Source organism: Carlito syrichta, unplaced genomic scaffold (genome assembly GCF_000164805.1).
Source record: "Carlito syrichta isolate Samal-C Ts95f unplaced genomic scaffold, Tarsius_syrichta-2.0.1 Scaffold306763, whole genome shotgun sequence".
Classification (NCBI taxonomy): Eukaryota; Metazoa; Chordata; class Mammalia; order Primates; family Tarsiidae; genus Carlito; species Carlito syrichta.
Genome location: NW_007250859.1, coordinates 98115 through 123991, shown reverse-complemented (window position 1 = coordinate 123991; position 25877 = coordinate 98115). Strand labels below are relative to the sequence as shown.

Below are 25877 nucleotides of genomic sequence, written 5' to 3'. Positions count from 1 at the left end.
GCCTCAGCCTTCCGAGTAGCTGGAACTACAGGCGCACGCCACCACGCCCGGCTAATTTTTTTGGTTTATTGTAGAGATGAGGTCTCGCCTGCCCAGGCGGGTCTCGAACCCGCGGGCTTAGGCAATCCACTCAACCTCAGCCTTCCAAAGCGCGGGATTACAGGCTGAGCCACCGAGCCCGGCTCATGTTTAGTTTTTAAAGAAACTGTTAAACTGTTTGGTAGAGTGTCATTTTACATTTCCACCAGCAACGTATGAGTGATTCAGTTTCTCTCTGTTCTTTCTAGCATTTACTGTTGTCACTGTTTTTTTGTTGTGACCATTTGGATAGATGTGTACTCAGTACTCATATATCATTGTGGTTTGTAGTGTGTATTATCCTGATGGGCAGTGATGTTGAACATCTTTTCATGTGCTTATTTGCCATCCTTGTATGTTCTAGTCTTCTGCTGGATTTGTGGTTTGCAAATATTTTTTCACAATCTGTAGCTTGTCTTTTAATCCTCTTATCAGGGTCTTTCACAAAGCAAGTTTTTAACTTTTGAGGCATTTACCAGTTTTCTGTTCATAGATTGTGCTTTTGGTGTCTAAGAACCCGTAGCTGAGAGCCTGAACATTTTCTCCCTTTTTTCCCCTCTAAATTATACATAATTTTACTTCATTTATTTTTTAATAGAAATGAGGTCTCGCTATTTTTTCCAGGCTGGTCTTGAACTCCTGGAATCAAGTGATCCTTTTGCCTTGGTCTCCCAAAGTGCTGGGATTACAGATGTAAACCACAGCACCCAGCCTGTAGTTTTATATTTAGGTCTTTGATACATTTTTAGTTAATTTTTGTGTGGGGTATGAGATTCAGCAAACAGTTGTTCCCACATCATTTGCTCAAAAGGCTATCATTCCTCTATTAAATTGCTTTTGTGCCTTTATTAAAGTAAAACTCATTTGAGCATATTTGTGTGGGTCTATTTCTGTGTTCTCTCTTCTGCTCCACTGATCTCTATATATGTCCCTCCATCAATACCACAGTCTTGATTGCTGTCACTACAAAAAAAGTTTTTAAGTCAGACTGCATTTTCCAATTTTATTCTCTTTTCAAAATTATTTGTCTTTTCTTGTAAACTTTAGAATAATTCTGTTTATATCTGCAAAATCTTGCTGAGTTTTTTGTTTTTGTTTTTTGTTTTCGTAACTTACTCTGTCATCCAGGCTATTGCAGACTCTACCTCCTGGGCTCAGGTGATCCTGCTGCCTCAGCCTCCCTAGTAGCTGGGACTACCGGTGCACGCCGCCACACCCAGCTAATTTTAAAAAATTTATTGTAGATATGAAGTTTCGCTGTGTTGCCCAGGCTGGTCTTGAACTCCTGTGCTTAGGCAATCCTCTTGCTCGACCTCCCAAAGGGCTGGGACTATTGGTGTAAGCCACTGTGCCTGGCCTTGCTGAGATTTTAATATGACTTGTGTTAAACCTGTATATCAATCTGGGGAGAACTGACATCTCTACTTCCTTGATTCTCCCAACTCATGAATTTGGTACTGTTCTACTTAGTTAGATCTTCTTTAATTTCTTTCATCTGCAGTTTGATGTTTTCAGCGTTCGAGTCCCATACATTTTATATCAGATTTACACCTAAGTGGGAGGGCAGATGTACTTTTTGAGTCATTGTTATTATATTTTTAAGTTCGGTGCCCACATGTTCATTGTTAAAGAAATATAGCAGGCTGGGCACGTTGGCTCAGTATGTAATTCCAGCACTTTGGGAGGCCAAGGTGAGTGGATTGCCCTAGCCCACGGGTTCGAGACCAGTCCTGGGCAGCTTGGTGTGACCTCATCTCTACAATAAAAATTAAAAAATTAGCCGGGCGTGGTGGCGTGAGCCTGTAGTTCCAGCTACTCAGAAGGCTGAGTCGGAAGGATCACTGGAACCCAGCAGGTCGACACTACGGTGGCCGTGAGTGTGACACAGCACTCCAGCCTGGATGACAGAGTGAGACTCCCAAGTAAAAAAAAAAAAAAAAAAAAAGAAATATAGTTGATTTTGTTGTTGTTGTTATGCTTGTCGTGTGTCTTGATGTTTATTTTGGTATATCCTTGCCAAATTCTCTTAATAGTTCTAGGAGTTTTGAGAGTAGATTTCTTGTGATTTTCTACACGGACAATTGTGTCATATGCAAATAGAGCCCATTTTATCTTTTTTTCTAATTTGTGTGCCGTGTGTTTCCTTTTCTGCCTTATCACACTGACTGCAACTTATCGCACCATTGTAGGCCAGAGTGGGGAGCACATGTTCTTGCTTTGTTCTCAGTCTTCAGGGGATAGCATTCAGCTTGTTGTCATTAACTATGATGCTAGCTGTAGCTTTCCGTGGGTGATATCAAGTTGAGGACGTTCCTCTCTATTTATCTTTTGCTGAGAGTTTGTACTGTGAATGAGCGTTGGTTTTTCTATGTTGGTTCATATGATCAAGTGAGTTTTTTTCCTCTAGCTGCTGCTATGATGGATGGCCTTGACGTTTTTTAAATATTGAACTAGACTTTCCCTGGAATAAACACCACTTGACTATGGTGTATCATTCTTTTTGCATATAATTAAATACCATTTGTTAATGATTTATTCAGGAGCTTTACATCTGTAATTATGGGGGGGATACCGGTCTGTAGTTTTCTTGTTTTGGGTACTATTCTTGGCTGGTTTGGGGTAATACTAACTTAACTTTACAAAATAATCTGGGAAATGTGTTTTTCCTGTTTTGTGGCAAAGATTGCATAGAGTTGGTGGTAATTCTTTAAATGTTTGGTAGAATTCTCTAGTGAAGCCATTAGGGCTTAGAAATTTCTTTTTGGAGAATCACAAAATTACTCTTTCATCGTTTTTTTTTTTTTTGAGTTGGGGGGTCTCAGGCTGGAGTGCACTCAGGCTGGAGTACAGTGGCACGCTCACAGCCACTGCAGCCTCAACCTGCTGGGCTCGGGTAATCCTTCTGTCTCACCACACTCGGCTAATTTTTTAATTTATTGCAGAGACAAGGTCTCGCCAAGTTGCCCAGGCTGGTCTCAAACCTCTGGACTCAGATAGCCCTCTCGCCTCTGCCTTCCAAAGTGCTGGGATTACAGGCGTGAGCCACCGTATCTGGCTTACTCTTTCATCGAATATCCTTGATGGGATATATATATGGTGCTATTTATTTATTTATTTTTGAGCCGGGATCTCACTCTGTCACCAGGCTGGAGTGCAGTGGCACATTCATGGTTCACTGGTTCACCATAGCCTTGACATCCTGGGTTCAGGCGATCTGTCTGCTTCAGCCTCCCAAGTTAAGCTGCTGGGATTGCAGGCACGCTCCACCAAGCCCAGCTAATTTTTTCTAATTTTTTTTTTTGTTGTAGAGACAAGGTTGCCTGGGTACTTTGTTCCTGGCAGGTGGGGGTCTAATTTCCCCACTCTGCCTCTGTTTACAACTGAGGTTCCTGGGGGTCACTCATTACTTTTGGACAGGGATGGGCATTCTGGCTCCCCAGGCGGTCTCCCATGACGCCATTGGAGATGAGTGGTGGCCTTGTTAACTGCTGAGTGGTGGTGCAAGTCCTGACTCTCCACTGGGCTTTCTTCATTACACCCGGGGAGGGACGACCTACGGGCTCCCTACGGAGCTTTCCCTGGCTCCACTCTAGTGAGGTATTTAGGACACCTCATTGTAGCTCCGTGGGGTAGAGTGTGTGGACTCCCACTTGGCCTTTCCTGGCATTTATCTGGCTGGGGAAAAGTGGTTATTGTCTCGAAGCGTTATGTCTTGCTGAGCGGTCCCTTTTTCAGTCCTTTGGTCAGTGAGAGCAGACTTCTCATGAGACTTTCTCTGTCTGTACCTAGGCCCCTTCCAGGTGTGGCCCTTAGTGCCATGTCTGGGGTGTCCAAGGCAAAAAGAAAACCCAGGGAGCTGACCACCATGTAGGACCTGGGGTCCTTGGCCAGTCTGCCTTCTTCTGTCCCCCTTTCAGTCTTCTTATATTTGTTTTATACATAATGCCCAGGGTTTTGAGTTGTATCGAAGAGGTGAAACAGGGAAACATATGTCTATTCCATCTTCCCAGATAGGGAAAAAAAAATTTTTTTGAGTTGGGGTCTTGCTCTGTTGTCCAGGCTGGAGTGCAGTGGCACGATCACGGCTCACTGCAGTGTCACTCTGGGCTCAGGTGATCTTTCTGCCTCAGCCTCCTGGGTAGCCGGGACTACAGGTGTGCAGCACCACGTTTGGCTAATTTTTTGATTTTCTTGTAGAGACAGGGTAGATATCTTGCCTAGGTAGGTCTCAAACTCCTAGGCTCAGTAGTCCTCCAACCTCGTCCTTCTAAAATGCTGGGATTACAGATATGAGTCATCATGCTTGACCAGGAAAAATATTTTTTTGAAGGGACTAGCTTCACTTTTCTGGATTATTCTTATAATTCACGTAATCCTCATTTCTGTCACAGTCTTTGTCTTACGTACAGGGCAGCCTTATTAAAGAACCAGCATTCTCTTACTGTGTGAGAAAATGACCCCTTTAAGGTTATATTTTCTTATAGCATTTTTGTTTTAGTTGAGATTTATATACAAATTACTAATTTGCTGCCAGAGGTTCAAGTTTTAAAAATACTTCCAGCTGGGCGCGGTGGCTCGCGCCTATAATCCCAGCACTTTGGGAGGCTGAGGTGAGAGGATTGCCTGAGTCTACAGGTTCGAAAACAGCCTGGGCAACTTGGCAGGACCTTGTCTCTACAATAAATCCAAAAATTAGCTGGGTGTGGTGGTGCGTGCCTGTAATTCCAGCTACTTGGAAGACTGAGGCAGAAGGATCGCCTGAGCCCAGCAGGTCGAGGCTGTGGTGGCTGTGAACGTGCACTCCAGCCAGGGTGACAGAGTGAGACTCTAACTCAAAAAAATAAAAAAACAAATTAAAATAAAAAATAGCTCCTCATGTCCTCCCTCTGGTCATTTCCTTAGTGTGATGGCGTAGGCATCCATCCCAGGGTTGCTGTGCTGACTCAAACCCCAGAGTCACAGACAGGCTGTTTTTGCTCCCCCTTGCCCTCCTGACCTTTATGGTAACTGCTCTTTCGGCTGGAGCAGGCCTATGTGAGTCACATAGGGTCTGCAGGCTCAGCCCCTGAAAGCCTCCTCTGGGAAATGGGCTTAAGGGGAGTTTCTTCTTCTGTTCCAAAGACCACTGGGATCCTTATAGGCCTGGCTGTGTTGGCCGCCTTGTTGGGCCGGGAGTGGCTTGGCTAGACTACCCCTGGGGAGGCAGGGTCTGGGTTCAGGGCCTAAAACAGTGGGAAAAAATGTTAAACATTTAGGAAACTGGTGCGCATCAGTTACAAGTGTGACTCAGGGAGAGACAAGAACTAGGAATCTTTGTGTAATGGGTCATGACTCCGAAGGAGTTGAATTTGATTAAACTCTTTTTGTACGTTGTTTATTTATTTATAAAATTGCAGAAAGTGAGTTCAGAAGAAAGTGTTTACTTCTTGTGTCCTGCCCTCAAAACGTGTTCTCCAGGAGATTCAGCAATACATATTATATTTTCTGAAACCATATCACTGTAGTTCTTTCTTTCATTGCTGCTATTATATACAAACATGATATATTTTTGGCTTCATTTTCTGTGCATATTTTAAAAGATATTTCATAGTATCATGTCAATGTATAGACAATCTAATGCCTAAGACTTAGACATTGGTTTTTAGGACATTATTATTATTATTATTTTAGATGGGGTCTCACTCTGTCACCCAGGCTGGAGTGCAGTGGCACGATCATGGCTTGCCTCAGCCTCCCAAGTAGCTGAGTCTATAGACGCACGCCTGGATTTTGTAGAGACAAGGTCTATGTTGCCTACACTGGTCTTGGGCTCCTGCGATCAAGTGATCCTCTCCCCTTGGCCTCCCAGAGTGTTGGGATTACAGGTGTGAGCCACTGTACCCGGCCAGGATATTATTTCTGAAACAGATGTATAAATGCTTGAAGTAAGGTGATGGATATTGAAAGCGCTTTATACGTTATCTACTGGCATAAAAAAATTATCGTTATTGGACACAAAAATAGTAAATGTTTTCATTATGAAAATACTTTACAAGGCCATTTGCTGGAAAAATATGTGATGGCCTTGTGGTTTGGGCATTGTCATTTTTGGAGTTCCCTTGAAGGCTTCCAGACATAACATAAGTCAAAGAAGACAAAAATCCTTCCCAAGAACATTCCATGGTCTGATCTTGGTTTTAAAATAGTTCTAAATGTTATAGAAAAAAAAAGACAAATTAAAAATAATGTAATACACTTTTTATGGGCAAGTTCCAAGCTCAAGAATCACAGAATCAGACCTATCACTGAAAGAAAGGACTGGAAAAGTGAACCAGGGGAAGATCTTTGGTTAAAATAACTCTCCCAGGTGGTCTGATGGCTGGCCTTAGGGAGGCTCCCACAGTCCCCAGAGGTGGAGGGAGAGAGGGCCAAAGGCCGAGATCAGGTGGCGTGAGCAGGACAGGCAGGGACAGCTGCTTTCTCCCCCCTTGTAACCCACTGATGATGAGTCTTAACTCTGGCAGCAGAGAAGAACATGCCTGGAGTCAAGGGAAGTGCCCGCAACCTTCCTTTTGACTCTCCTCCAGCTGGGGACCTGAGTTCAGGATGTGTCCCAGCAGGCTGCCCCAGTGGTTGGCTCAGTGAAGAGAGAGGAAGAAAGAGGGGAAGGGAGAAAGGAAGAGGAAGAGGTAACTTGGAGAGAAATACGTAGGGAAAACATACGCCCTGGCTTTCTTTTTAAGGTGGATGGGAACTAATTAAACAGAATGTGAGCGAATTAAGTACAGGATAGGCCGGTGGAAATGAGTAAGGGTAACTGGTATGCTTCATTTGCACCAGGAAAAGAGGCTCCAGCCCTAAAGAGCGACTGGGTTAGATTTCCTGGGGGAAGCCATTTCTGCCACTGCCTGCACCCTTAAGACTGGAGAGCATGTAGCCCCATTTTATTTTATTTTTTTTTGAGTCGGAGTCTCACTCTGTTGCTCAGGCTGGAGTGCAGTGATGCTCACGGCCACTACAGCCCCCACCTGCTGGGCTCAGGCGATCCTTCTTAGTTGAAACCACAGGCATGTGCCACCACGCACTGGTCTCGAACCCCTGGGCTCAGGCAATCTTCTCACCTCCACCACCCAAAGTGCTGGGATTTCAGGCATGAGCACGCCTAGCCAAGCATGTAACCTTGTTATCCAGAAAGTGCAGCTTGTTCACACACAAGCCTGTCCATCTGCATGATAAATTGCGTCACCAAACATTCATCTGATCCCTGTTCCTTGGCTCCACTGGACACATAGTCCCTCTTCCCAGCACCCAAGGCTGAGAGGAAGGAGGTGATCTGGGGCCAGGAGACTGGGCTGCCCCCAAGGACGTCCCTGAGCCCACAGGAGCAGGGAGAGTGCAGCAAGCAGGCAGGATTCATGGGGCGATGTTCATTCACTTACCTGGTGCCTGCTGGGCTCTGACCCTGTGCCAAGCCCTAAGCCGGGCCTGGGAATAGGATGGGGAAGAAGACAGGCCAAGTCCTGTCCTCATGGGGCTTACTTTCTAGGCGAGACAAGTAATACAGAATAAACCCAGGCATGTAGACTATGTGATTGAGCAGATGGCAGGGTAGAGAGTGGTGGGGATAGGATGGGCTGCTTTAAGTTGGGGTCAGGAAGACCTTTGAGGGGTGCATGTGAGCAGAGACCTGGTGATGCGTGGGAGCCATGAAGACCCCTGGAGGAGTGTTCCAGGCCGAGGGAGGAGGAAGGGCAAAGCGGAGGGTGGTGTGTGCCAGGCACGGTGAGAAGACTGGTCTGACTAGGGTGGACTGAGCCAGGGGTGCCAGGGCATGTGTCTGGAGAGGGAAGCTGGGCCACATCTTTCAGGGCCTTTGTCTTTTTTGGTAATAAACGTTTACTCCAAAGGAGTTGCATTTGACTGAACTTGCGTTTTGCTATTTAAAGTTCCAGCGTGTGGTTCTATGTCAGGTGAGAATACACTGAGCTGCAGCACAAAACAGTCTGATTCACATGTTTAAAATATTACTCTGGGTTGGGTGTGGTGGTGTGCGCCTATGATCCTGGCACTTTGGGAGGCTGAGGCGGGAGGATCGCTTGAGGCCAAGAGTTTGAGAACAGCCGGGGCGACAGAGTTTATGGAGGTGGGGAAAGCACTTTGAGGTAATTAGGAATGGAGGGGCACTGGGATTTCTACTCATGAAAGTAGTGCATGTGGTCTGCACAGAGGGAACCCAGCTGAGTTTGTAGTAGCCGGGTTGTGGTTGACATTTTCCCTCTTCAAACTTTTATTTTTGACATAATGTTGTTTGTGTAATTTAAAAAGAACTAAAGAGGCTGGGCGCGGTTGCTCAGCCTGTAATCCCAGCACTTTGGGAGGCCAAGGTGAGAGAATTGCTTGAGCCTAGGGGTTTGAGACCAGCCTGAGCGACTTGTGAGACCTTGTCTCTACAATAAATCCCAAAAACTAGCCGGGTGTGACGGCGTGCGTCTGTAGTTCCAGCTCCGTGGAAGGCTGAGGTGGAAGGATCGCCTAAACCCTGCAGGTCAAGGCTGTGGTGTGGGGGCCATGAGCATGCCACTGCACTCCTCCGGCCTGGGCGACAAGAGTGAGACTAACTCCAAAAAAAAAGAAAGGAAATGAAGAAGACCAGGCGTGGTGGCTCATGCTTGTAATCCCAACACTTTGGGAGGCAGAGGCGAGAGGATTGCCTGAGCCCAGGATTTGGGAACCAGCCTGGGCAGCATGGTGAGATCTTGTCTCTACAATAAATTAAAAATCAGCTGAGTGTGGTGGTGCGTGCCTGTGGTTCCAGTTCCTTGGAAGGCTGAGGCAGAAGGATTGATTGAGCCCGGCAGGCCGAGGCTGTGGTGGCTATGAGTGTGCCACTGCACTCCAGCCTGGGTGACAGAGTGAGACTCTGACTAAAAATAAATAAGAAAAAGAAAAAGAAATAAAGCAATCCCATTTTACAGGAGTAGGCCAGAAAGAAACTGAATTACTGAAACTGACGGTGTGCTGGGAGAAGGTTTGCTGCTGAGAAGCCTTTGCTCACTGGGATGATGTCTGGCCCTCCTTGAATCGGGGGTCTTTTTGCCTGGAGGAGGCGCCCAGCGAGGTTTTTTCTGACTTCTGACGTGTCCTCATGCATTTCCAAACATTCTTTACAGCTTAGACCATGCTCAGCCTCCAAGCGGCCTCGTCATCGACAAAGAATCTGAAGTTTACAAGATGCTGCAGGAGAAACAGGAGTTGAACGAGCCCCCGAAACAGTCCACGTCCTTCCTCGTTCTGCAGGAAATCCTGGAGTCGGAGGAAAAAGGTAACCAGCCTCACCTGCGGTCAGAGGCTCTTGTTCAGGGTCTGGTGTGCCCGTCAGTCATTTCTGAAGCTCAGGTGAATGCAGCTCGAAGAGGTGGAAACGGTACAGCATTGCTTTGAAAGGCGGGGGCTGGCCAGGCGCGGTGGCTCATGCCTATATTCCCGGCCCTTTGGGAGGCCGAGGTGAGAGGATTGCCTGAGCCCATGTGTTTGAGACCAGCCTGGACAACTTGGTGAGACCTCATCTCTATAGTAAATCATAAAATTAGTCGGGCGTGGTGGCGCGCGCCTGTAGTTTCAGCTACTTGGAAGGCTGAGGGGAAAGATTGCCTGAGCCCAGCAGGTTCTGCAGTGGCTGTGAGCGGGCCACTGCACTCCAGCCTGGGTGACAGAGTGAAACTCCAACTAAAAAAAAAAAAAAAAAAAAGAAAAAGAAAAAGACAGGGGCTTTGAAATCTGGAACCTGTTTTAAAATGGTGAGAGAGTGAGAAATTGGGGAAGAGGGTATGCCCTCCTGACCACACCTCCTGCCCGAGTCTTTTTTTTATTTTTTATTTTTTGAGTTGGGATCTCCCTCTGTTATTCAGGCTGTAGTGCAGTGGCATATCATATCTCACTGCAGGCTCAACCTCCTAGGCTCAGATGATCCTTCTGCCTCAGCCTCCCTAATAGCTGGGGTAACAGATGTTAATTTTATTTATTTGTTTGTTTATTTTATTTTATTTATTTATTGTAAGGACAAGGCCTTGCTATATTGCCCTGACTGTTCTGGAACGCCTGGGCTCAAGTAATGCTCCTGCCTCAGCCTCCCAACAAAAGTGCTGGGATTATAGGCATGAGCTCTGTGCCTGGCTGTGTCCTGTCACGTGTGCATAAGGTTGCCGAGGTTGGAGTGAGCTTGACTGCTGTGGGATTCTGTGGGTCTGTCCCTTGTTGGTGGTTCGGTTTGAGCCTACAAACCACGCTCTGGTGATGGCTGAGGAGTAGGAGGGGGTGGAGGCTGTGGGTGATGATGGCAAACGGAATGAGGATGGGTTGGCATCCAGGGAAGCCAGGTGCTGGCTTTCCTTGGGGCCGTATGTTTGCTTCTCCTCCAGGGCATGTGGCCTCTTGAGTCCTGAGAGCTCGTGTGGCCACATTCATACTGTGTGACCTTAGGCAAGTCTCTGAACCTTTCCAGGCCTGTTTTCTCATCTGTGCACTCCAAGATTGTCGTGACGATCAGGTGTCATAAATTGTGCAAAACACCCATCATCTTGACCAAGTTGGTGCTTCTTAATCATGATGATGCTTGAAGCCTGATGAAGAAACTCTCTCGTTCATGGGGTGATATGAGCTCTGATGCCAGAGGCACCCAGGGCCACCCCTTCTCAAGAGATAATTCTTCTCATGGTAGAAATTATGTACAACGAGGCGGGACCCCCAAAAGCCAGCAATTATCTTTCGGAGGGTGGGACCCTTGTAGTCCAGGCTTGCCCCACGAGGTAAGTGTTCTAGGAACCCATTGGCATCGGTGGACCAGCTGGCGTTGTTGTGAGAGGCTGCGTTCGGCTTCAGGGAATTTTTTCTTGAAGATTCTTTGCCCATTTCTTGATGGGCGATTTACAAGCACACCTGTCCACACTGCGTTGAGTGTTCAGCAGTTTTCGGCCAAAACCGGCATGACGCCTGGGTCCCACCCTCCCTGTTCACCAGATCTCGCCCTGGGTGACTTTCTTTTTTGTTTCCCCGGATGAAAAAATCCTCAAAGGAAAATGTTTTGCTGATATGGAAGAGGTGAGACAAAATAGGACAGCAACCTAAAAGGCATCAAAACGGACGGGTCCAAAATGGTTTTAAGCAGCAATGGAAAACGCATCTTGATAAATATGCTACATCAAATGGAGAGTGCTTTGAAGGTGACTGAAGTCTAAACATGCAAGGATAAATATGCAATTTTTTATAAATACATTCTGAGTTTTTTGGGGATCCCCTCATATATATGTATTATGATCATATTTCTGCAGTTAGCAGTAAAGATATCTTTTTTTTTTTTTAATCAGCGTCTCACTTTGTTGCCCTGGCTAGAGAGCAGCGGCACACTCATGGCCACTGCACCCTCGACCTGCTGGGCTCAGGTGATCCTTCTATCTCAGCCTTCCAAGTATCTGGACTATAGGTGTGTGTCACCATGCCCGGCTAATTTTTTTTTATTTATTTGACGAGATCTCGCCAAGTTGCCCAGGCTGGTCTCGAACGCTTGGGCTCAGGCAATCCTCTCGCCTCGGTCTCCCAAAGTGCTGGAATGACAGGCGTGAGCCACTGCACCCGGCCCGTATCTCTTTTAATAAAAACGGTATGTTGGCCGGGCTCGGTGGCTCAGCCTGTCATCCCAGCAATTTGGGAGGCCGAGGTGAGTGGATTGCCTGAGCCTGCAGGTTCGAGACCAGCCCGGGAAACTTGGCAAGACCTCGTCTCTACAATAAATAAAAAATTAGCTGGGCGTGGTAGTGCGCACCTGTAGTTCCAGTTACTTGGAAGGCTGAGGCAGAAGGATCGCCGGCGCCCAGCAGGTTGAGGCTGCGGTGGCCTTGAATATGCCACTGCATTCCTGCCTGGGTGACGGAGTGAGACTCCAACTCAAAAAAAACCCAACAGAATAAAACGGTATGTTGTGAGAAATTGTGCCAGGTGGTTGTGTTGCAGAAAGATGCTGTTTTTTTTCCCTTCTCCATCTCACAAGGGTGACCTGTGGAATACTGGCCTCCGGCTCCCTGACTCCCAGGAGGTCTCCCATCAGCACCTCTTAGGATTCTCACGATCAGCCTTTCCTGGAGAGCTGGGTTTTGCACTGTTCCTGGTCCCCTTGAAGCTCAGCCTTCCACACTCTGTCTGTGTCCCTTTATTTAAGGCGCGGGGCAAGTCCCTGGAGTCACGCTCTACCGTTATCTTCCCTCCCCCAATATGCCCACTTACAAAGAGTTTGTGCTCCTGAGAGGGACACATGGTGAGTCTGAGCCAGGCTACAGAGGAACTGAGGAACCAGGGGGACCTCTGGAAGAGCTCCCTCCCTTCTCAGCAACCTCAGCTGAAGACTCTGTTCTGGGAAGCCATTCCTGAGCGGAAAGTGTCCTACCGAGCACACTTGACCCCCGGGCTTCCTCCGCATTTGCGGGTTCTTTAGAGAGAGTGGCCATTTACAGCCATAGGAAGTTAGGAAGAAAAAGTGCTTCTTTTTTTTTTCCTTTTGAGACAGAGTCTTGCTCTGTCACCCAAGCTAGAGTGCAGTGGTGCGATCATAGCTCACAGTAGCCTCAAACTTCTGGGCTTGAGCAATCCTCTCACCTCGGCCTCCCAAGTATATAGGTGCCTGCCACCACACCTGGCTAATTTAAACATATGTATAATTTTTTTTATTTTTAATTTATTTTTAATTTTTTGAATTGGAGTCTCACTCTGTTGCCCAGGCTGGAGTGCCATGGCACACTCACCGCCACCCTGGTATCAACCTCTACTGGTCTCTGGCTATCCTTCTGCCTCAGCCTCCCAAGTAGCCGGAACTACAGGTGTGTGCTACCATGCCTGGCTAATTTTTGATTTATTGTAGAGACAGGCTCTCACTAAGTTGCCTGGGCTGGTCTCGAACCCGTGGGCTCAGGCAATCCACTCGCCTCAGCCTCCCAAATTGCTGGGATGATAGGCTGAGCCACTGAGCCCGGGCCAAATTTTTTTTCAGAGACACGATCTTTCTGTGTTGCCCAGGCTGGTTTCCAGCGATCCTCCCCCCTTAGCCTCCCCAAGTACTGAGATTATAGGCGTGAGCCACAGCACCTGGCCTGAATAAAAGAATAGTATTCTACCAGCACTTTCTCCCTTTGCTTTGAGTACTTGAGCAGCTGGGAAGTAACGAGCCGTCCTTTGTATTAAGTTCCAGTGTTGACCCGGACTGACTTGGGGACCAGCCCAAGTAAGTAGGTGTGAAACCCTTTGGTCAGAGGCAAAGTCAGCTCATCCCAACCCCAACGAGGACATGGGCAGAGGCTGCAGACCTCAGCTGGGCTCACAGAGAAGGCCTCGAGCATGGTGTTGGCAACTTCATGCCGTCACAATCTGGACTCCTCCTTCCATCCTGTACTCCATCAGCCAAACCCATGGCCTCTACCTTCAAGGTTGCCTCGTGGTCCTGGTTGGCAGCTGGTGCTCCAGCCATCTCACTCATGTTCAGGCCGCAGGGAGGAAGAAGGGAGACAGGGCTAACTGGGAAGTCTCCCTTTCAGATGAGCCTGTTTTTACCCACTCAGAACTCCCACATTGCTATCCACTTGCATTTTATTGACCCAAATTTAGTCACGTGGCCACTCCTAGTTGCACGAGAGCCTGGTGATTATAATTTTTTATCCTTTAGGCTGGATGCCTTCTTGCCCCAAAGATAATCAGCGTTTTCCTAAAAAGAAAGAGGGAGATAACAGATCTGCTAGTTTCTCCTGTATCTCTCTCTCTCTCTTTTTATTTTGAGTCGAGGTCTCACTTTGTTGCCCAGGCTGGAGTGCAGTGGCACAGTCACCGCTCACTATATCCTCGACCTCCAGGGCCCAGGCGATCCCCCTGCCTCAGCCTCCCGAGTAGCTGGGGCTACAGGCATGCACAGCCTCACCTGAATAATTTTTAAATTTTTTTGTAGAGATGAAGTCTTGCTATGTTGCCCAGGTCTTGAACTCCTGGGCTCAAGCAATCCTGTCGCCTCGACTTCCCAAAGTGTTGGCAGTATGGGACGCGCACCACCATGCTTGGCCTCTCCTGTATTTCGTTTTTTTTTTTTGAGTTGGAGTCTCACTGTCACCCAAACTGGAGTGCAGTGGCACGCTCCTGGCCCCTGCAGCCTCGACCTGCTGCGCTCCAGCGATCCTTCAGCCTCAGCCTTCCAAGTAGCCAGAACTACAGGCATGCGCTACCACGCCCAGCTAATTTTTGGTTTATTGTAGAGACGAAGTCTCGCCAACTTGCCTAGGTGGGTCTTGAACCCGCAGGCTCAGGCAATCCACTTGCCTCAGCCTCCCAAAGTGCTGGGATTACAGACTGAGCCACCGAGCCCAGCTCTCCTGTACTTCTTCCTGTGTGTACTTGCATTAAATTTTTGCTGAATGCAACAGGATAGATTCCAATCCAAACATGCCTCCCATGTAAGAAGGCACTCCAGGAAGGAAAGAAACCCAAATGCCTGTTTTAATGAGATGACACAGTCGAAGCTTAGGGCTACTGCCCTCGAAGCACTCGATGAAGATTTCTGTCATTTGGAAAGGCCTCTGGTTCAGGATCTGTCTCTGACCTGCTGTGAGACCTTGAGCAAGTTGCTGGTATCTCGGAGGCCTAGCATTTGCACAGGTCCAGTGAGGCTAATAAAATAACCAAGCTCTCCTGGGACCATTTAAAGGTTAAGGGATGCTGAGTCTGCAATGTGCACTGTCAGTGAGGCCCCTGAATTGACTACTGCAGGGCCTGGTGACAAACCTCGGAAGACTTAACGCAGGTCATCTCATCTTATTTATTTTATTTTTTTGAGTTGGAGTCTCACTCCATCATCCAGGCTGGAGTGCAGTGGCACGCTCATAACCACCTCAGTATCGACCTGCTGGGCTCCGGTGATCCTTCCGCCTCAGCCTTCCAAGCAGCCAGAACTACAGATGCCCACTACCATGCCCAGCTATTTTTAATTTTATTGTAGAGAGGAGGTCTCGCCAAAGTTGTCGAGCTTGAACCCTCGGGCTCAGGCAATCCTCTCATCGCGGCCTCCCAAAGTGCTGGGGTTACAGGCTTGAGCCACTGCACCGGGCCAGGTCATCTCATTTTAGATGAAGTTTGGAGCAAGGATCCTGGATTCCTAACACTTCGTCTTGCTCTGGATCAAATTTCAAAATTTGCAAGAGGAAGAAGCCTTCATTTAAAAATGGTGGTGGTGGCTGGGCACGGTGGCTCACGCCTATAATCCCAGCACTTGGGGAGGCCGAGGTGAGAGGATTGCCTGAGCCCACAGGTTTGAGACCAGGGTGGGCAACTTGGCGAGACCTCATCTCTAAAATAAATCAAAAAATTAGCCGGGCGTGGTGGCACATGCCTATATTTCCAGCTACTTGTAAGTGGAAGGATCACCTGAGCCCAGCAGGTCGAGGCTGCAGTGGCTGTGAGTGGGCCACTGCACTCCAGCCTGGGCGATGAGTGAGACTCCAACTCAAAAAAAAAAAAAAATGGTGGTGGCGAAATACACATAAAATAAAATTAAGACTTTTAAGTATATAGTTAGGTGGCATTAAGTACATTCTTGTCATTGCGCTACCATCCCCATTATCCATCCACAGGACTCTGTCTGCTTGTAAAACTGGAATTTTCTTCCCATCAAATAATACCTTCCCAGTCCCCACTTTTCCCAGTCCCCGGCAGCCACCTTTTTACCTTTTTGAATTTGACAGCCCTAAACTCTTCTATGAGTGGAATCAGATAGTATGTGGCCTTTTCTGACTGACTTATACCACTTAGCAAGATATCCTCAAAATTCATCCATGTTGACTGGGCTCGGTGGCTCAGCTTGTCATCCCAGCAGTTTGGGAGGCCGAGGTGGGTGGATTGACTGAGCCCGTGGGTTCGAGACCAGCCCGGACAACTTGGGGAGACTTCGTCTCTACAATAAAATAAAAATAAAAATAAATTAGCCGGGCGTAGTAGCGCATGCCTGTAGTTTCCACTACTTGGAAGACTGAGGCGGAAGGATCGCCGGAACCCAGCAGGTCAACCCTGGGGTGGCCGTGAGCATGCCACTGTACTCCAGCATGGGCGATGGAGTGAGACTCCGACTCAGAAAAAGAAAGTTCATCCATACTGTAGCATGTGTCAGAATTTCCTTCTGTTTTAAGACCGAATACCATTCCACTGCATATACCACATTTTGTTTATGCATTCATCTGCCTCTAGAAAAAGACTTTTAGTGAGTGTGGGTCTGGAAGGAGATGTCAGAGACTGAGAAAAAACACATTCTGAGGCTCTGAGATGAGAAAGCTGGAGACTTGCCCAGCAAGTGTTGAGGCTCATTGTGGATGGTGCCTGGGATCCAGGAAGATCCCAGATGGTTTGGTGTCATATCATGGAGGACCACCTGGTGCTATAAGAATCGTGAGCATGATCCTGGCTAGGTGTAGTAACTCATGTCAACAAGCCCAGCAATTTGGGAGGCTGAGGCGGGAGATTGCTTGAACCCGGGAGTTGACAGCAGCCTGGGTAACATAGCGAGACCTCATCTCTACCAAAAAAAAAAAAGAATTATAAGCATGATTCTAAGGCAGTAGGGAGCCACAGAATGTTGTTGAGCGGTGAAGTAGATAGAAGAACGACTGTGTTTTGTTGAACTCATTTGCACTTTTATTTCCCAGAAATATTTGAGACGAAGGGCTTACTGGAAGAAGAGAAATTTGGAACTTTTTCTAGCTGTCCCGAGTTCAAAGGAAGCTATATATATATATATATATATATATATATATATATTTTTTTTTTTTTTTTTGGAGTCAGAGTCTCACTCTAGCCCAGGCTGGTGTGCAGTGGCATGCTCATGGCCACCATAGCCTCCACCTGCTGGGTTCAGGCATGATCCTTCCACCTCATCCTTCCAAGTAGCTGGAACCACTGGCATGTGCCACCATGCCCAGCCAGTTTTTTATCATAGAGATGAGGTCTCACCATGTTGCACAGGCTGGTTTTGAACCTTGAACTCAGGCCCTCCTCTCGTCCCCGCCTCCCCAAGTGCTGGGATGACAGGCGTGAGTCGCTGCACCCAGTCGGAAGCGAATATTTAGTTGAGAAGAAAGAAAGTGATTTCTTTGAATTGAGAGTTGGCTTGATAAATGAGAGAAAAAATTCCTTGAGCCAGCAGGTGGTGCTGCAGGATTGAAAGGCTGCAGCCTGTGGCATCCAGCAGGCAGCTGCCTGTCTCAGCCGTGCCCACCTGTATCCAGTTCACGTCTCTGCAATCCCAAAAGAAGAGGGAGTCTCCTATCAAGCGAGGATCCCATGTCCCTCCTGGCCTTCTCTCAATCTTCCCTCTTGCGCCTCTCTTCCGTCTTGCTGGAGTTTCTGCTGATGGATGGTGTTATGTGGACGAGACAGCCCATCCCATGAGAGCTGCCGACCTCGTAAAGCTGGTTCTCTCAGCACAGTCAGAGCCTTTCCAGGCTGTCCAGGTATCCAGAGATACTGCCATTTCCCTCTCTCATGGGGCAGCCAGCCAAGGTGGCTCCAGCACCATCAGCCGGATAATGAGGATCGCCTGCTTGTGCTGTTTGAGGCACAATGCTTGGAGAAGTTGCCCACCCGTGCCCCTCTGAGGTCCCTGTAGGCAGGGCCAGGATTAGGGTGAGGTAAGAAAGCATTGCCTTGGGTGCAAATTAAAGGAAACTCTAGAAAACACAATATTCAAGACAAAAATGATGTTTTAATGTAGCATTTTTTTTTCTGAGTTGGAGTCTCACTCCGTCGCCCAGACTGGAGTGCAGTGGCACGCTCACAGCCACCCCAGCCTCGACCTGCAGGGCTCTGGCGATCCTTCCGCCTCAGCCTTCCAAGTAGCTGGAACTACAGGTGTGGGCCACCATACCCGGCTAATTTTTTGATTTATTGTAGAGACAAGGTCTCACCAAGTTCCCCGGGTGGGTCTCAAACCCGCAGGCTCAGGCAATCCACTCGCTGTGGCCACCCAAAGTGCTGGGATGACAGGCTGAGCCACCTTACCTGGCCAAATGCAGCATTTAAAAAAATCAAAATTAGTGCAGAAAAACTCTGATGGTCAAGTTTGGGGCTGTGGACGTCTACGAAAGGAAGGGAGGAAGTTGGAAAGGACAAGAAGGCTCTTACCCAGTTTTGATTTTTTACTCCTGTTTTTCTTAGGCCTGGTTCCCTACCCTTTTTTTTTTTTTTTGGTTTTGTTTTCCCATCATGTTGTTGTAAGTGTCCTTGCTGTAAGCCATCGTTGTGGAAAGAGATGGGCCAGAAACAGACAAGTAGACAGATCAGTGGACTTGGGTGTAACAGAAGTACCAGGTGGCTTCCCCAGTGTACCTGCTTTGGGGACAGAACGAGTCCTCCCCAGTTCGGTCTGTAGAGCTCATGACTTAACACAGGGGAGCCTCCTGATTTCTATCCCTTGTCATGTGTTTCCAGGTGGACACGTGTGTGCATCAGTTTCCCAGTGCAGGAGGGTCCCAGCTCTGAGTGGGGAGGCCTGGGAGGCTGTGCCCTGAACACCACGAAAGGGCTGTTGAGTGCGGTGGCACGCTCCTGGCCACCGCAGCCTCGACCTGCTGGACTCTGGGGATCCTTCCACCTCAGCCTTCCACGTAGCTGGAACTACAGGCATGCGCTACCATGTCCAGTTGATTTTTGATTTATTGTAGAGACGAGGTCTCGCCAAGTTGCCCAGGCGGGTCTCAAACCCGCGGGCTCAGGCAACCCACTCGCCGCGGCCTCCCAAAGTACTGGGATTACAGGCTGAACCACTGAGCCCGGACAAGTCTTCTCATTCCAGAAGCACAGTGATGGAAGAGGTGCTCTCTGGGTGTTAGCTGTCTTCATGGCAGAGGGCAGGAGCTCCAGGGGACAGGGTCAAGCCTTCCAAGTGCACCTGGTGCTTTTGCCCGGACAAGACTCGCATCTGCTCACATTCCTTTGGGCCAAGTCTGTGGATGGGGGCGTCTACCCCTCTGAGAGCAGGACTTCTCAGCTTGGTGCTGTTGACATTTTAGGCCGTAGGAGTCCTTGTTGTGGGACTGCCCAGTGCATTTGGGATGTTAGGCGGCATCCCTGGCCTCTACCCCACTTGTTGCTAGTAGCACTCCCCTCCAGTGTGGCAACCCAAACGGCTGTCGGGGAGTCAAAATCACCCCCCGTAGAGAACCCCTGACAAGCAGGAAACATGGCAAGGGTGGGTAGGGATAAGGGTGGGCAAAATACACAGTAAACTATGCCAGCCAGAGGCATTCTAAATGCCAAGTGTGGTTGGGCATGGTGGCTCCTGCCTGTATCCCAACTACTTGGGAGGCTGAGGTGGGAAGGTCACTTACGTCCAGGAGTTTGAGACCAGCCTCGTCAACATAACAAGACCCCATTTCTTAAAACAAACAAACAAAACACCTCAGCATTTCTTAAATGCCATTACCTGCACGCGTGTCTCCATTTTTGGTTGAGAAGCACCGGTCAGCAAATAGGGACTTGTCTTCTAAAGGACAAGAGGGCCAGGACTCCCAGCTATCAGCCCACATGACTGTAGTCATGGGATGACCCTCTCTTTACCTCCTCTCCTGACACAGAAAGTCACTTGTTTGCTCTTGTCCAGTGGTTCTTGGCCCAGGGACTTCTGTTCCTGCAGCTTCTGGGAGCTTGTTGGAGAGGTAGATTCTCAGGCCCCATCCTGGGCCCTCTGAATCCAAAACTCCGGGGATGAGGCCCAGCAACCTGCAGTTGACAAGCCCTCTGGTATGATTTCGATGCACAAGAAAGTTTCGAGAACAGCTGCTTCAGTCTAAAGAAGTGAGTTTAAGCCGGGCTCAGTGGCTCAGCCTGTAATCCCAGCACTTTGGGAGGCTGAGGTGAGTGGATTGCCTGAGCCCGTGGGTTCGAGACCCGCCTGGGCAGCGAGACCTCATCTCTACAATAAATCAAAAAATTAGCCGGGTGTGGTAGCGCATGCCTGTAATTCTGGCTACTTGGAAGACTGAGACAGAAGGATCGCCGGAGCCCAGCAGGTCGAGGCTGCGGTGGCCGGGAGCGGCCACTGCACTCCAGTCTGGGCAACAGAGTGAGACTCCGAACTAAAAAAAAAAAACAAAAAAAGAAGTGAGTTTAACCAGGGGTGTAGAATGGAATCTCCTGCACCGAAGGATGCTTACTCAGCCCATCTGCGGGAGAGCCTAGCCTGTGAATTTTACAGAATCTCTCCTGGGGCCTGGGATGCTCACAGATGCCTGTTCAGAATGCCCCTCGGGGCAGTGGCTTCTCCAGCTTCTGGGGCCAAAGCACGTTGGACTGATGTAGAGACCATCATGCATTTGCCGTAGCATCTGCTCGTTCATTTTCGTGTGCTTATGGAGATTTGTGATTTGGTAGGCCCTGGGCTAGGCTCTGTGGGGTATTGAAATGCAAATGAAACAAGGTTCTGGGCTCTAGGCGCTGCCGCAGTCCAGGGAGAGAGACACAGAGCCATCGCTTGACAAGCCCAACAGCGCAGCACAATGTTGGGGAAGGTGGCGTAGCAATCGCCACACGGACAGCTCGCCAGCATGAGTCGTTGCCATGATGCAGGGCTTTGTTACCTAAGATGTGATGCAAGACCGGGCTGGGTGGCTCAGCCTGTCATCCCAGCACTTTGGGAGGCTGAGGCGAGTGGATGGCCTGAGCCCGCGGGTTCAAGACCAGCCCAGGCAACTTGGCGAGACCTCGTCTCTACAATAAATAAAAAATTAGCCAGGCATGGTAGCGCGTGCCTGTAGTTCCAGCTGTTAGGGTCCGGATAGGGTGAGGGTGGCATGCTGGAGGGGTGAGGGGAGGTGTAGCACCAGTAACCTAGAGATCCAAGTAATGCAAAGAATTGCAACACACAAAGAGGCAAAGAAAGAAAAGTTTATGTAAAAGCAAATTAGAGAGAGAAGGAGAAGGGGGAGAGCAGATTCACCTCCCCAAGGTAAGGGAGGGGGCCAAAGCCAGGAAGCATGGCAACAGCCATAGCTCAAAGAGCACATGGCCACACCAGTCTTTAGCAAGGCAATGGCCCCCGGTTGCTTGCGGTTGAGTCCTTTTAACCATTCCCCTTGATGGGGGGAGATCATTAAGGTGATCGGGTGGTGGTCTGCTCCACGTCATCACAAAGAGGCAGGCAAACGCAGGCATTGATGTCAGGTGGTGGACAGCAGGCAGATGGGTGGGTTAGTCGCGTGATTACTGCCATGGTGGGGTTTATTTGTGTCACGTGGGGGGTCGTTCCTGCAAGAGACTTGTTAGACATTTGCAATTCACAAGTTCCTTGACCAAAGGTGGTCATTTTATCACTTTTATGACTTTGGCCAGAAAAAGGGGGATCTTTGATCTTCAGCCTTGACAAGGAACCTAAAAGTTTACTAGAGATTATTATCCTAAACCATGAATTGAAAGCTTGGGCCGTCCTGGTCTTGCATCTGATGGAGATTTGCCTGGGGGGGGCGTGGATGGGATAGGCTGTTGCTTGTCCTGCAGTAGAATGAACACTTTCTAATGGTTATGCTGAGGCAAAAAGACTAAACTAAGAATAAGCTAAGTTTCTTCTAGATTTCTGTGGGTACCACCTTTCACCGGCTACTTGGAAGGCTGAGGCGGAAGGATTGCCTGAGCCCAGCAGGTCGACGCTGGGGTGGCCGTGAGCATGCTACTGCACTCCAGCCTGGGCAACGGAATGAGACTCCAACTCAAAAAAAAAAAAAGATGGGATATGCTGGGCCATGGGCAGTGCAGCACCCAGCCACCAGGAGCTTATTTTGTGTGCACCAAGCTGACAGCAGAAAGATTTCTTCCTCTGCTCTGTAGGAAGTGACCTTCATCTGCTTCCTGTCATATGCTGCACTGTAATGATTTTGTTTTTACTGTGATGTGGGTTTCTTTCTGCATCTGAATACACTGTCTTTTGATGATCAGGTAATGTGTATTTCTTTTGAGTTGGAGTCTCACACTGTCGCCCAGGCTGGAGTGCAGTGGCATACTGGTCACAGCTATGGTAGCCTCAACCTGCTGGGCTCAGGTGATCCTTCCATCTCAATCTTCCAAGTAGCTGGAACTATAGGCTCTCACCACCATGCCCGGCTAATTTTTTGATTTATTGTGGACATGAGGTCTCACCAAGTTGCCCAGGCTGATCTTGAACCTGTGAGTTCAGGCAATCCTCTCACCTCGGCATCTCAAAGTGCTGGGATTATAGGCATGAGCCACTGTGCCCAGTCAGATAGTATTTTTATTTGCTTAGCTATTATATCTTCAAGGCATTTTTAATTCTTAACCTCTTCTCGTCATTTCTTTTTCTATAAAAAAAGGTTATTTTTCCTTTCACTACTGTAGAGAAATGAAAAAAATTATACACAGAAAGTCCTTGTAGTATACCTGGCACACGGTTAGCCCTCAAAAAACACAAATTATATTGCATTCTGATTAATGACTCGCAAACACTGATATCTTGTCCAACATCACACAGCAGAGTCTGTTTGATTCTAGTGTCCATGACCTTGTTTGAAAACACACACACACACACACACACACACACACACACGACTGTGAAAGAGCTTAAATGATACTTTCTCGGCCAATGCAAACGTTATCTTCATTTCAGGGGATCCCAACAAGCCCTCAGGATTCCGAAGCGTTAAAGCTCCTGTCACCAAAGTGGCTGCGTCGATTGGAAACGCTCAGAAATTGCCCCTGTGCGATAAATGTGGCACCGGTATTGTGTGAGTATTTGCCTCCCTCAGTCCTTGCAGGCCCTGCCGGTCAGGTAAACCATGAAAATGCGGAGAGAGCTCAGTGGTGCACATCTTGGGTGTGAAGGAAAACACATCCTGCCTGGAAAATGGGCAGAGAGGCCAGGTGGGGCCTGTGTAGCAGTGCCAGCTGGGGCAGGTTTCCTGTGGAAGTGGGCGGGGCTTCCAGAAGAACGTCTCTGGACCCCAGGGATGAGAAGTCCCTTAGGACGGGAGGCCAGTTGGGGGGCCCAGCTCTGCGCTTTGATGGGCCCCTGGGGAGGAGCCCCAGGTCCAGCTGAGGAAGGACAGTACAGAGTCCTGATGTCTGTCACTGATGACACTCTTCTCCTGCAGGGGTGTGTTTGTGAAGCTCCGGGACCGTCACCGCCACCCCGAGTGTTACGTGTGCACCGACTGTGGCACCAACCTGAAACAGAAGGGCCACTTCTTTGTGGAGGATCAAATCTACTGTGAAAAGCACGCCCGGGAGCGAGTCACACCACCCGAGGGCTACGACGTGGTCACCGTGTTCCCCAAGTGAGCCAGCCGGTCTTTCCCAACCGCCGTTCTCCTGCCAACCTTTCATCAGCTTGTTCTCTAGATGTTCTGGTTCTCTTCTCCCTTGAGAGTTCCATGCTTACCTTGGTTTCACCCCTGCTTATTAAACATTGAGCCCCCTACCTTGGTTAACTGACTCACACTGGCTGTGTGATGCCCACTTCTACCATGAAGTCTTCTTCTACCAGGAGACAGTCTTCTACCAGGAGACTGTTTTGTTCTGTGTCCCCTTGCCAGCAGCATGTATTGCTTCCTCCCAGTTTTTGTCTGCTGCAAATGGACATTAGCCAAATATGAACCAAATCAAATTTAACATTTCTGACATTGATTCTGTTTTTACTCAATAAATATATAGGCTCCAAAGCAGTGTGATGTCTGTTTTCATATGGCCGTGTGTCCTGTTTCCTACCTCAAGCCTGATGTGACTTCTGAGTCTTCTCTTGTTTGGGGTTATTCATGTCTCTGAGATTTGCAGGCTTTTCTCTCCGGGTGTGAGAACACCGGCATCTGAACAGGTCCTGTGTTTATATTTCTTTGAAGCTTGCTCCAAATCATCTTCCTCTGATGTTAACATACTTAATTCTGTTTTAATGAAATGATGTTTTCTTTCCTTTTTTTTTTTTTTTTGAGTTGGAGTCTCACTCTGTTGCCCAGGCTGGAGTGCAGTGGCACACTCATGGCCACACCAGAGTCGACCTGCTGGGCTCCGGCAATCCTTGCATCTCAAGCCTTCCAAGTAGCCGGAACTACAGGTGCTTGCTGCCGCACCCAGCTAATGTTTTTTATTTATTGTAGAGATGAGGTCTCACCAAATTGCCCAGACTGGTCTCGAGCCCACGGGCTCAGGCAATCCACTTGCCTCAGCCTCCCAAAGTGCTGGGATTACAGGCTGAGCCACTGAGCCTGGCCATAATGTTTTCTTTATACCTGGAAATGAATGCCTCCTAAGTAACAGATACGGCACTTTAGAAGTTGGCCATAAAATATTCCTCAATAAGTCTCCAGACTGGCTGCTGCCATCACAACTGATCACCTTTTTGAAGGGCAGAGAGCTCAGGAAAATGGCCAGCAGTAGCAGACAGCGGGGAGATAACCAGTGTGTTCTCTTCACAGAAGAGACCGGGGACCCTAGTAGTTAAGAAGTCATGGCTGGGCTGGGATCGGTGGCTCAGCCTGTCATCCCAGCACTTTGGGAGGCTGAGGCGAGTAGATTGCCTGAGCCCGTGGGTTCAAGACCAGCTCGGGCAACTCAGTGGGACCTCGTCTCTACAATAAATCAAAAATTAACTGGGCATGGTAGCACATGCCTATAGTTCTGGCTACTTAGAAGGCTGAGGCAGAAGGATCACCAGAGTTAAGCAAGTTGACACTGGGGTGGCCCTGAGCATGCCACTGCATTCCAACCTGGGTGATGGAGTGAGACCCCAACTCAAAAAAAAGTCATGATTTAAGATCTGAGGCTAGCCGGGCTCGGTGGCTCAGCCTGTAATCCCGTGCCTTTGGGAGGCTGAGGTGAGTAGATTGCCTGAGCTTGTGGATTCGAGACCCGCCTGGACAGCGAGACCTCATCTCTACAATAAATAAAAAAATCTGCCGGGTGTGGTAGCGCGTGCCTGTAGTTCCGGCTACTCGGAAGGCAGAGGCAGAAGGATCGCCGGAGCCCAGCAGGTCGAGGCTGCGGTGGCCGGGAGTGGCCACTGCACTCTAGTCTGGGCGACAGAGTGAGACTCCAACTCAAAAAAAAAAAAGAGAAAACATCTGAGGCTGTTGTTGAACCATGTTTGCCACCGTGGGTAATCGTACATGATGTTCATTCATGATTTTTAAAAATTACAATACCGTCACGACATTCAGTATGACCTTTATTGATAAGGGTCTAACTTAGTGCTTATTCTGGAGAGTAAGGATTTTAGTGGGCAGCAGTGCCAGGATAATATACCACAGACTCTGAAACCAGACGCACCATGAACGGCTTCTGCACATAAGCAGCTCTACTGCTAAAAAACCTGGATTAGTAATACTGACAAGATAAATGATGGACACATTACCTGAGGAGATTGGAGAAAATTCTAAAAATCTATTACCCATCTGTCACTTTTCAGTCAATAATCCAAACCAGTTATTAATGAATACATTAAGTAAATAAATAATAAAATCGTGTAAATAAGTCAGACTTGCCCTGATTCAGAGTCTTTTTTGAACTCTTTCAAGCAGAAAATCACTTCATGTTAAGGCTCTTGATTATTTTGCAGTCAATTAGTTCTAACTTTATTGGTTTGTCTTTTGAGTCAGCGTCTCATGCTGTCGCCCAGGCGACAAGAGTGCAGTGGTACGCTCACAGCTACCGCAGCCTCCACCTGCTGGGCTCAGGTGATCCTTCTGCCTCAGCCTTCCAGGAGGCACCTGTGGTGCCTCCACAGGTGAGTGCCACCATGCCTGGCTAATTTATTT

The 25877-nt window shown here is 48.4% G+C and overlaps 1 protein-coding gene across 1 annotated transcript in view; it reads left to right on the top strand.

Moving 5' to 3' along the window:
• LOC103265696 (PDZ and LIM domain protein 1) overlaps positions 1-23782 on the top strand; it is a 37637-nt gene extending 13855 nt beyond the window's left edge. Inside the window, exons 4-6 of the mRNA XM_008063344.1 lie at positions 9228-9379; positions 22739-22856; positions 23223-23782. Of these exons, the coding sequence (XP_008061535.1) occupies positions 9228-9379; positions 22739-22856; positions 23223-23409 (457 nt within the window). The 3' untranslated portion in view covers positions 23410-23782. The remainder of the gene's footprint in view (positions 1-9227; positions 9380-22738; positions 22857-23222) is intronic.
• The last annotated feature ends 2095 nt before the right edge of the window (positions 23783-25877 follow it).